The sequence below is a fragment of the Miniopterus schreibersii genome (assembly GCF_964146895.1).
Source record: "Miniopterus schreibersii genome assembly, chromosome: 12".
NCBI classification, from domain to species: Eukaryota; Metazoa; Chordata; class Mammalia; order Chiroptera; family Miniopteridae; genus Miniopterus; species Miniopterus schreibersii.
In genome coordinates this window covers 44,236,786-44,249,683 of record NC_138112.1, presented here as the reverse complement: position 1 = coordinate 44,249,683, position 12,898 = coordinate 44,236,786, and the positions used below count along the sequence as shown (strand labels likewise).

General features: G+C 33.9%; 1 protein-coding gene across 9 annotated transcripts in view; it reads left to right on the top strand.

Annotated features, from left to right (window-relative positions):
• Positions 1 to 12,898, top strand: part of BTBD10 (BTB domain containing 10) — a 59,831-nt gene that overhangs the window by 16,344 nt on the left and 30,589 nt on the right. For 4 of the 9 annotated variants that reach the window (XM_081153236.1, XM_081153235.1, XM_081153237.1 and 1 more), the window contains one exon: positions 202 to 359. The exons of 3 other annotated variants lie outside the window; for them this stretch is intronic. In XM_081153236.1, coding sequence (XP_081009362.1) covers positions 259 to 359 — 101 coding nt within the window. In that variant the 5' untranslated portion in view covers positions 202 to 258. Of the gene's footprint in view, positions 1 to 201; positions 360 to 4,613; positions 4,958 to 12,898 lie in introns of those variants that run through there. 2 more of the 9 variants (XM_081153239.1, XM_081153234.1) reach the window with 2 other exon arrangements.

Below are 12,898 nucleotides of genomic sequence, written 5' to 3'. Positions count from 1 at the left end.
ATACAAAAGTCAAATGAAAAGTATCTAAAAAGACTTCTGATGTTTATTTTAATCTAATTTGTGGTATTTGTATGTTTAGTATTTTTAATCCTGTTTATCACTTTTAAAAAACTGTCACAGTAATAAAAAGTATTTAAAATTCTGTGACTTTTTTATTCTGCATGGAATAGACTTAAAGGTCAACACTACTTTTTTATGTAGGTTATGGGTGCTACATGTGTGCTTTCAGAGCAGTAGTGTGAGAAAGCTTGAAGTGGGATGGCAGGACGGCCTCATCCTTATGACAGTAACTCCAGTGATCCAGAGAATTGGGATCGGAAATTGCATAGTAGACCTCGTAAACTTTATAAACATTCAAGGTAGGTAGAAAATATGTATTTCACATATCAAAGCTCTGATAAAATTGATTTTTATAAAAAAACCAAACTTCATTTAGTTGTGACAAGTCCTGTCAGAGGATGGAGTTTACAAAACATTATGAATTTGCATTTCTCCTTAAATAACTTTTAGAGAAACATTTCTTTCCTTTCAATTTTCTTATATTTGTATTTATTTGAATTTTTATTTCTGTTTGTAAATAATGTTAAGACTCCTTAGTTAACTCCATGAATAAATGCAATATTTAATTTAATTGGGAACTCTGGCAGGACAGTTTAGTCCTTTGTATTTAAAACTCTCTACTAGGAATTTATTTCATTTTTAAAAAACACTGTGTATAGATTATACACACTGTGTATAGATAATTTGTAGGCTCCTGTCAGTCTTTGCCTCCATAAATTTTTAACTATGAATTTATATTGTGTTGTCATCATCATCCTAATGGGAAAATCAGTCTTTCTGCAGTGACTCTACTGGGTTCATTTAAAGTCTGATGCATTAAATAAAATTTATTTCAAAAGTTTCAGCCCTTTATAATTTTTGAGTCTTTCAGTTTGTGCTGTGTGGCTTACAAAGGAACACCTCATTTAGGACACTTTATGATCTGGTATTTTAAGGTGTTAATTAGCAGCTCATAAACCTCACATATTTATTGCAGGTATGTAAACATGTTTTCATAGAGTATTGTGCTTTATGAATATTAAGAGATATTGAACATTTAAATTATATGAATGTAAAATTCTCCTGATACTGATAAAATCAGTTTTCTTGAAAAATAATTTAAAAATGCTGTGATATTGAAATCCGTTTTGTAATTTTAAAGAAATGATTCAGGTACTTTTAAACTGTATCCTATATAGCTAGAAAATATGAGTGACTGGTACTGTTTAAGTCTCCTGACAAGATTTCTATCTTTATTGTTGCCTTTTAATGTGGTGAGATCTAAAATGAAAATGTTAAGTTGACTTTATTAATTTATAAGTACACACCAATGGTATGAATGTTTTTTGATTTGTTTGTTCATTTTCTGTGTGTGTGTCCTTCACCTTGTGGCTCCAGTTCTTTATCTCTGTCCTGCTTACATGGATAATTATTTGAGATTAAAGAGATACTGGTTTTATCTTATTAAGATTTATATCTCTTGTGTTGTATACCTATTTTCTGGTGAATTGTAAGTTATCCTTCCTAGTTCTTAATGTTCTGCTGATGTACAATAGTGCATTATAAATGAAGTGGTGACAGGGTGAAAATAAGCTGTTTGCTTTATAAAAGCTCCATGCAGACAATGGGAAAGATTTATAAAAACTAATGGTACTCTTTTCATTGCTGTTATTTCAGTAACACAGCTCTTGATATCTGTAGCATCAGTAACTTTTTGGTGCTCTTTTTAGGTAGACTACTGCAGCATTGGTTGTTGAAGTGAAAATATTAAAGATAAATAGAAAATAAATACCAATACATTGATTTTTTTAAAAAAAAGAAAATATCATGAAATCCTGTGAGCTTATTTTAATCTCATTTGTGGAAAATCTGCCCAAGGGAAAGCAACTTACTGTTAGGAACCTCTTGTTCTGTGTATTTAGGAATATATCTAGGGTACTTTAAAAAATATACAATTTGACTTTTTAAAAATGGTATTTTTTGAGTTGACAGTAAATTAATTGACTGAGAGGTTTTAAATACCTACAGTCAGCCAGTATTGTGAGAACCTGTGCTCAGTTCAAGAGAGATTTAGGTTTCTCAGGGTATCATCATGGGATGCTTTAATAACCACATATGGAACAATTAGAAGATAATAGGGCACTGAACTATGGTAGTGAGTTATAGTAAAGTAAGAGTTCAGAGGAGGAATCAGTTTTGGCATGAGCTAATCCCTGGATGATTAGATAGATGGAGTACGTTCCTGCCAGGTACCTTCTGGAGATTATCTTGATGGGATGTGAATATGGAGCTCTCTGAATAGTATTATTTCTCTCCATATGACAGATGAAAAGAATGAGATTATTAAACTTGTCCAAGGCTATCCAGCTTGTAAATGGCAGAGCTATTTTTAAACTTTTAAATAACTTATTATGGTACATTTTAAATACATATAGAGAGAACAGGCATAATGAACCCCTATGTACCTACCCACCCCCAGCCTTGAGTTATCAATTCATGGCTGATTTTGTTTCACCTGTTTCTACCTACTTTCATCCTTTTTTTGAATTTTGTGTATTTTATATAGGGGTGTTTGAGTAAAAGAAAACCAGACTAAACACTCGCTTAAGTTACGGGTTTATTTTTCTTCTGCATAAGAATTCCACAGATAGGCAATGCCTGATGTAGGTTTAGTAGCTTAAGGGTATTAGGGTCAAAAATCTTTGATTTTCTTGGCTTTTCCTCATGATCACAAGATGGCTTACTGTAGCTTCAGCTATCATGTCCACCTCCCAGGCAAGGAGGGAGGAGGAAGGTAGGAGGGGACAATGGGAAAGGGGTTTTATTTCTATCAGGAAATTAAAGTTCTTAGTAATTTCCACAAGGCATCTGTTTATAAATCATTGGCTAGAAGTCATGGTCATCTCTGGATGAGGGAAGCTGAGAAATATAGGTGGGTACATTGCCACCTCAAATAGAATTGGGAATACCAGAATTCAGGTATACCATTGTAACAGTATACCATAGACTGGGTGGCTTAGAAACAGCAGTAATTTATTTCACGTTCTGGAAGCTGGGAAGTCAAAGATCAAGGTGCTGGCATATTCAATATCTGGTAGGGCTTGCTTCCTGGTTCAGATGGCCCTCATTTTGCTGTGCCCTCACGTGGAGGAAGGGGCTAGAGATCTCTCGGGTCTCTTTTATAAAGGCATTAATCCCATTCAGAAGAGCTCTGCCCTCATGACCTAATCACTTCATCTCCAAAAGCCATCACATTGGGGGAATACATTTCAACATATGAATATTTGGGAGAGACAAATATTATCTTTAGCAGTAAAGAAATAAGAATACTTTATTGATTCAATTTTTGTAGTTGATCTAAAAGATTGCCTTGTTTACATTTGTTTTTTATTTGTTCTGTTCACAATTTAGAATAGCCTCTTTTTTCCCATCTTTTTCCTTTTATTTTCCCCCTCCCACCTTTCCTACTGACAAGGATAAAAATAAATTTATTGAATTATGAAAGTAACAGTTATACTTACTATTTTATGTGCGCCTGTCATTTAGGTTTGAGAGTTTGGTGGGCATTGCCTTATGGTTTCTCTTTCATCAAATAAGACTTTAATGTACTTTCTTTTCTGAACTTTATTTTGAATGTAGATTTGATATGTATAACACTGATATCAAAGGCAAGACAAGACTGGAAGCTAATCTGGATGGATTTCAGGGTGCCTATGATCCCTCTGCAAGTGCATACAAATGAATTACATAATTTAAAAAGTTATTGAACTTTGTTTGCTTCTGAGTAGTTTTATAGTTAATACCTGTATTAACTTTGGTAGTTTGCTGAGAGGTTAAAGATCATTTCAGTTAAAGTATATTTGGCCTGAATTACCACAACTTTTAAAAAATTATAGAGACATTTTTGCTACTTAAAAAGGAAAAAGAAAGAACACCCTTTCTGTATAATTAACATTAAAATGCCTAGATTAACAATATGCTAAAAGCTCTTGAATATATGAATTGGGTCGAATCTGACTATTTAAAACTCAGATCTGCAGTCTCCTCAGGTTACTAAAGATAAATGCATGATACATTCAATATTAGACTTTGCCGCAAGGTTTCATTTCCACATAGAAATACGCATGCTCGCTTTTTCTGAGACTGCATGAAGATTGGGCTTTCCAGTTTCCTTTTTAGTCACTCCGTAGTACCAACAGCAGTTTAGAAATGGAAAAGTTTCATTGTTTTAGAGGAGTTCTTGAGTGAATTCTTAAAGTACAAATTATATATTCTCTTTGGTTTTAAAGATAAGTTTTACTGCCCAGAGTGGGTACACAATAAAATATTGAAAGGAAAAAAGAAAGCTGCATCCTAATTTTCTAAAACCTGGCAAGCTCGCAGAGCTAGAATTAGCTTTACAGATGGCATTTGGCAACACATCTACATATCACTAAGCTCTCATCTCCTGAGTTTTCTTTAGCCTGTCTATCAGTTACAATAACCAATCACTGCACAGAGATGGGGAAATGGGATGATCCCAGCTCACAGGATGCTGTTTGGCTAGAAACGTCAGTGCTGCACAACCCACGGCTGAGTCAGTGTCTGTGAGAAAACGAACTGAATTAATATTTGGGGGTTGTATCTCTGGACATTTAAAGCTTAAATAACCACAATAGCATTATTACACAGTAGAGGGAAGAAAGCCAGAGGGGTCTGTGGACAGGTGAGGTAGGGAGAGACTGGGAAATTTTCTGATTATTCAGAGGAATCGAAGATGATGGAAATATCAGATGTGCTAAAGTTTCCTAGTAATGCCCAAGGATGCTGACCTGGCTTTCAGTGCTGCATTGTTTGAAAAAGCAGAGTCCCTTTATACTCTGATTTCAAAATTTTTTTCTTGTTTTTGTGTGTCTACCCTGGCATATACTAAAGTAAGGTGTGTATTCATTTATTACATGATATTGCTGGGTTATAATTGTATACATGTATGTATATGAGTAAGATTGAGAGGTATTTGGCCTTTGTTTCTTATGCTCATTTGCATTTCTGGATGGAAAAGATCATATGTCTTAATGGTCAGTTTAATGGCAAGTTATTTAAAATGTGTATGTTCTTATGGGTTTAATGTTTTGTTTTTTTAATTTTGTTTAAAGTCTTAGTAGAATCTTCATGTAACTTGAGAATGCATTGTTTGATATTGTATTTTATGAATATTAAAAAATTGATTTAAGGACAGACTGATTTTAAAATATTTCTGATATATTTGAAGAAGTTTTATATAGAGAAATAGAGTAATTGAAATAATTTCCTAAAGGAAAAGGTGAATGTATTTTTACTTTTGGGTTAATTAGGATTAGTTGAACCACTTATATGTAGTGGTATTTACAGAACCAAATGTATTTGAATGGTAAAGCCTTAATTGGTTAAAATGACCTTTCTTTTTTTTTTTTTTTTTAGTTTGTAGGACATAATCTTTGAATAGATGTTCTAGATACTGCCACGGAGAGGGGGTAGTCAGATAAGTTTTTGGATTATTGCAAATTGACCTTCAAGCAGAAGGTATTTCTAAATAAAGATAATTGCTCTTGCTATGAGATTTTAAGTATTAACAGGTGACATTGCTTATTTTATTAGGAAATTTAGCACAATTTAAAACATTTTGAGTGGGTGTTTTTTAAAATCTTCATTACCTCTATTCTTTTGATCCTTCATTTTGTAGGAATATTGGAGGATATATATTTTAAAATTATTTTATTCTTAATGTATTTAAATATTAAACAGTTCATAACTATATCCTTTCCTTGAAATGTCAGAAAGTTCTTGTGATTTCCCCATTTAATTTCTAGAAGTTTGAATGGTCATCTTGATGGTTGTCATGACTTACTTAGACTAACTAGTATTACCTAGTATTGGCTTTTTTTGGTGATTTGGTGGTGTCCAGAAATATTTTTCTAAGCTTGTTTTAGTAATAGAGTTATAAAAGCAGAAATCTCAAGCTAGATCTTTTTTTCTTGTACTTTATAGAGTATTTTCCTCTGGTTCTACTGATTCTTTTAAAATAATAGTGCTAGTGTTGTAAAAATGATACATGTTTATTATGTAAATTTGATAAATACAGAAAAAGGACATGGAAGAAAATAAAATTTGTTATGATCAAAGAAAAATATTTTATTTTTGCATATAACTTCTTTTTTCTGTGTATATTTAAAAATATAAAATCATACATTTGCACTTAAAATGGTTTTGGGATATTACTGTACATACTATTAAATAACCCAGACCTTTTTTAAAAAAAAAAATCCACAAAAACTTAATTATGACCATCCTGTTATGAAATTGTCTCATGTAGCAGAAATCTTAAGAACTGCATAGTGTTTTCGTAGATTTATTTTATGTTTTCCCCCCCACTAATGTGAGTTTTTCTGATTCTTGATTAGAAGAAAGATCAGTATTATTCCACAGTATAAGTTTCTACAGAAAAGGAGGATATTTTAGGGAGTTAAGTAAAAAGGTAATTTTGATATTTTTCAGATGGTAAAAGATCCTTGGTGTTATTACACAAAGAACTCTTCAAAGATATGCAAGCTACTTTAAAAACAAAGCAAATAGCTAAGGTTGCCATAATATAGAAAACAAACCTTTTTCAGAATCAGGAAAATTAGCTGAAATAAGCTGAGACTTTAAAAAAATATTAATACCAGCCCAAAGAGTTTCTTATATTACATTTAAAAAGGTAATCAAAGAAAGTGTAATAATAGTGATTGGCATTAAGGGAAGAAAAAAATTCCTTATTTAGGAAGAATAAACCACCACCACCAATAATAGTAACAACAAAGGGAACACTGCTAGGAAGGACATAAAACCAACATGAATATGGATAAAGTATCTTTGCATCTGGTTAAATGAGTTGTCTTCTGGGCAAGTTGAAACATCTTATAAAAGGGACTGTCTGCAAAATCTTAAAATTATTGGTATTATCTGTGGTCTTAAAAGGTTTTAGGGGCATACAAGAATTGCTGATTCTAGGCCTGCTTTTGAAAAAGGTAGAAGATTTTAGGACAGAAAATGGAAAGGATAGTTTATGACTAACTTGAAGAAAACTGGTTAAAAATGAACCAGAAAAAAAACCCCAAAAACAGAAAAACCAGAATGGGTTTGCTAAAAATAGATTGTCAGAGCAAGTTTGATTTTTCTGTCATGTGGTTGGTAGACTAGTAGCAATATAATGTATTTGGCCTTAAGCTTAGTTTTTGGTACAGTCATTTTTTTTAAATTTTATTCTTGGGTGTAAGATGAAGGAAAATTGAGTTAGCCACTAGTTGATTGTGTTAACTAATCAACACAATTTTGATTTTGAATGACGCTACCAAAGATTATTGATCGTGGAAAGTGGCTTTTTGTTCTTTGCTTTGGTAGGTGACAATGAAGAAAGAAGGATAGTAAATAATATACTAAACTATCCAAAATGATCTCTGAATTTGGATTGTTGGAATAAATTTAAATGAACTTTTTAGGAGTGTACATAAGGCCTGAAAAACACTAATATATGTTAACTTAGCATGGCTTTACAACATCATGTATGGAAAAGACCTGAGGGTGGTTTTTGGTAGTAAATGATGTAAAACAGAAACACTATGGCTGCCATCATCCCATCTTCTCCCCCACCTTACACTCCCCCCAACCCCAGCAAAATTAATGGAAAAGAAGACTAGAGCCATTCTGCTGTACACCAAAGTATGTTGTCTTTAGTTCGGTGTATATTCAGTGGGAAGGATGTGAAGAAATTGGAAGCCTTGTCAGCTTAAAGAACTGAGAATTTAGAGGTTTGGGGGTCAGCTCTGGTGGATATTAAGGAATTTCACAATAAGCGCTATCTTCAGATATGTGAAGAATTAGACTTGGTTTGAGTCAGACTTGAGGTTAAAAGCATGAGCTCCGAAATGAACTCTTTAGGTCATATCTCAGACCTCCCACTTAATTAGCTATATATAGTTTTAGGCAAGCTGCTTAGTTTCTAAACTTCTATTTTCTCAACTGTAAAACTGGGATGGTTTTGAGGATTAAGTGAAAATATCTGCAGAGTGCTCTGCATTGGTGCCTGGCACGTACCAAATGCTCAAATGTTAGGGTGGTTACTTGGTCTGACCAGATAGAACTAAGGCAGTGGTTCTCAGCTAGAGGGGTGATTTTGCCCATTAGGCTTTTGGCAATGTCTGAAGACAGTTTTGGGTATATAGCTGGGGGAGGAAGACTAGCATCTAGTGGGTAGAGGCCAGGGAGCTAGTAAACATCCTATAATGCACAGGACAGCTCTCTTCAAACAACAAAGAATCAGCTGGGCCAAAACCCTGAACTAGGGTCAGGTAAAAAAGTTGAATTAAGCTTTAGTGTTAAGAAAAAACTGCCTAAGAATCAGAGCTTTCCAAAGATAAAACTAAACTGTTCAAAAGAAAAAACAAGTTACCTTTCCTTGTCATTAACAGCAATAGGTCAGCCAAGTCATGGGGATTTTGTAGATGAGATTCAGAAATTAGACTGGTATTTGGACTAGATTTTCTCAACTTAGATTCTATGTTTCTGGGTATTTGTGAGAATAGTTAAGCATACTGGATGACCAACATCAAAGGACCTCTGATGCATATTCTCTCATTCTTTAATTTTATCAGTCTAATTGCAGTATAGCTTAGATTTTTAATTTTAATTCTTTTATAATGCTTAAAATTTTAGTAGGAGGCATAGGGGGAATTTAGTGGAACAAGTCAGTTTGTATTTTGAAAAGGCCATTTGAAAGTATGAGTGGTTGCTGTAATTCTTTCTAAAAACCTCTTGTGAAACTAATTTGTTAAAATATTCACAATCATTTGACAAATATTTCTAAAACTTTTATTTGTACTTCATAGCTTTTTAAATTGGTTTATTTTATTTCCCCCCTTTATTGCTGGGTAGAAAAGATGCTCCAAAAGGTTTTTAAAAATAATTATAAATTTAAAGGCACCATTAGAGTACTTGATTGTGTATGTATTATTATTTTCAATCACGAGCCACACCCAAAACAGTAACTGGCACAGAGTATCATTTAGTAAATAATTTGTTGAATGAATGACTAATCAGATACAAAATATATGTCTGATCATTAATTTAGATCTTCACAATTATTAATAGTGGTTAGCTGTTTTTTAGAAATATTTCATTATTTTCTGTGGAGGGGAGTTGCTTGAGAATGTTAAGTGATTTCCAACTCCCAAATTTTTATCTCTAGCCTGAACATTTCTCCTGAACTTTAGTTTTATGTATTTAATTCCCTATTTGATATCTCTACTTGGGTGTCTAATAAACATCTCATTCTTAATATGTCTAAGATACACCTACACTTTCTTTTTTTTCTATTTATTTATTTATTTTAAATTTATTGGAGTGCCATTGGTTAATAGAATCATATAGGTTTCAAATGTACATTTCTGTGATACGTGATCTGTATATTGTGTTGTGTGCCCACCACCCAAAGTCAAATCATCTTCCTTCACCTTTCACCCTTTACCACCCCCCCTCTGGTAACCTCCATACTGTTCTCTGTGTCTGTGAGTTTCAAGTTTATATCCCACATATGATATGGGATAATCATATGGTTCTTAGCTTTTTCTGTCTCATGTCGCTTAGCATAATATTCTCAAGGTCCATCCATGTTGTCGCAAGTGGCAGTATTTCATCTTTTCTTATGGCTGACTAGTATTCCATAGTATATATGTACCACATCTGCTTTATCCTGTCCTCTATTGAAGGACACTTTGGTTGTCTCCATGTCTTAGCCACCATGAATAATGCTGCAGTGAACATAAGGGTGCATATATCTTTGCGAATAAATGTTTTCTAGTTTTTCCTGTAGATACCCAGAAGAGGGATTGCTAAGTCATATGGTACTCTATTCTTAATTTTTTGAGGAACTGCCATACTGTTTTCCATAGTGGCTGTACCAGTTTACATTCCCACCAGCAGTGAATGAGGGTTCTTTTTTCTCTACAACCTCTCCAACGCTTGTTATTACCTGTCTTGTTGATAATAGACATTCTAACAGGTGTGAGGTGGTATCTCATTGTAGTTTTGATTTGCATTTCCTTAATAGCTAGTGAAGTTGAACATCTTTTCCTATAGCTGTTCACCATTTGTATGTCTTCTTGGGAGAGGTGTATATTCAGGTCTACTGCGCATTTTTAAATCGGATTGTTCGTTCGGTATTGAGTTGTATAAGTTCTTTTTTGTATATATTAACCCCCTATCAGAGCTGTTGTTTGCATATATCATCTCCCATTCAATTGGTTACCTTTTTGTTTTGTTGGTGGTTTCTTTTGCTCTGCAGAAGCTTTTTAGTTTGATAAAGTTCCATTCATTTATTTTTGCCTTTACTTCCCTTGCCTTTGGGGTCAAATTTATAAAATGTTGCCTAAGACCAAGGCCCATAAGGATAGTACCTATGTTTTCTTCTATGTTGTTTCAGATCTTATATTTAGGTCTTTGATCCATTTTGAATTAATTTTTGAACATGGGGACAGACTATAATCTAGTTTAATTCTTTTGCATGTAGCTTTCCAATTTTCCCAGCACCATTTGTTGAAGAGGTTTTCTTTTCTCCATTGTATTTTTGTCAAAATTATTTGCCCATATACATGTGGGTTTATTTCTGGCCTCTCAGTTCTGTCCCATTTCTGGCCTCTCAGTTCTGTCTGTGTGTCTGTTTCTGCCAATACCATGCTGTCTTGATTATAGTAGTTCTGTAGTATAATTTGAAGTCAAGTAGTGTGATACCTCTGGGTTCATTCTTTTTTCTCAGGATTGCTTTGGTGATTGAGAGTCTTTTGTGGTTCCATACAAATCTGATGAGTTTTTGGTTCTATTTTTTTTAAAAAGGACATTGGAATTTTGATGAGGATTGCATTAAATCTGGATATTGCTTTGGGTAATATGGCCATTTTAACTATGTTGATTCTTTCAATCCATGAACACAGAATATCTTTCTATTTCATTGTGTCTTTTTCAATCTCTTTTAATAAATGCTTTGTAGTTTTCAGTATATAGGTCCTTCATATTCTTTGTTAAGTTTATTCCTAGGTTTTATATGTTGTGTTACAAAACTAGGCTCAACAAATTCAAGATTGAAATGATACCAAGCATATTCTTTGACCACAATGCTTTGAAATTAGAAATCAATTGCAAGAAGGAAGTAAAGAAACCCACAAATATGTGGAGATTAAACAACATACTACTAAAGAATGACTGGGTCAAAGAAGAAATAACAGGTGAGATCAAGAGATATATGGAGACAAAGAAGAATGACAATACGACATATCAAAACTTCCAGGATGCAGTGAAAGCAGTAATAAGAGGGAAGTTTATATCATTACAGGCCTATCTTAAGAAGCAAGAGAAATCCCAAGTAAACAACCTTACACCTTAACCAGAAAAAGAACAAAGGCAACCCAAAGGCAGCAGAAGAAAGGAAATAATAAAAATTAGGATGAAATTGAGAACAAAAAGACTATATAAAAAATTAATACAAGAGAGAGCTAGTTCTTAGAAAAGATTAATAAAATTGACAAACACCTGGCTAGACTCACTAAGGAAGAAAAAGACTCATATAAACAAAATCACAGACATCACAGATACACAGAGGATCTTACTAGAATACTATGAAAGACTATATGCCACCAAATTCAATAATCCAGAAGAAATGGATAAATTCTTAGAAATATATAACCTGCCTAGATTGAATCATGAAGAAGTGGAAAATCTGTATAGACCCATCAACAGTGAGGAAATTGAAACAGCCATCACTGCCCCCCCCCCCCCCCCAAATCCAGGACCAGATGGCTTAACTAGTGAATTCTACCAAACATGCAAAGAAGATCTGATACCTATCCTTCTCAAACTCTTCCAAAAAATTGAAGAAGAGGCAGTACTTCCTAACACATTTTATGAGGCCAACATAACCCTGACACCAAAACCTGGCAAGGATAACACACAAGAAAAAAACACACCTCAATATCTGTGGTGAATACAGATGCAAAAATACTAACAAGTCGAATACAGCAGTACATTAAAAAAGCAATAAAGCCCGGCCGGGCGTGGCTCAGCAGTTGAGCATCAACCTAGGATCCAGGTAATCGGGATTCGATTCCCGGTCAGGGCACATGCCTGAGTTGCAGGCTTGATCCCCAGTCGGGGGTGTGCAGGAGGCAGCCGATCAATGACTCTCTCATCACTGATGTTTCTGTTTCTCTCTCTCCCTCTCCTTTTCTCTCTCTGAAATCAATAAAGATATATTTAAAAAAAAAAAAAAAGTAATATATCATGCTTAAGTGGGGTTCACTCCAGGGGCACAAGAATGGTTCAACATACTCAAATTGACCAACATAATACACCCCATTAACAAAACAAAGGATACAAATCCTATGATCTTACCAATACATGCCGAAAAGCATTTGATAAGATACAACATCCATTTATGGTTAAAACACTCACTAAAATGGGTGTAGAAGAAAAGTAACTCAACATAATAAAGGCCATGTGTGACAAACCTCAGCCAATATTATTCTCAAATGGTGAAAAACTGAAAGCTTTTTCTTTAAAATCAGGAACAAAACAAGGATGCCCACTCTCACCACTATTTTGTTTTTAATATATATATATTTTAATTGATTTCAGAGAGAGGAAGGAAGAGGGGGAGAGAGAGAAAAACATCAATGATGAGAGAGAATCATTAATTGCCTGCAACCCAGGCATATGCCCTGACCGGGAATCAAACCATGACCTCCTGGTTCATAGGGCGATGCTCAACCACTGAGCCACGCCAGCTGGGCGTCACCACTTTTATTCAACATAGTTC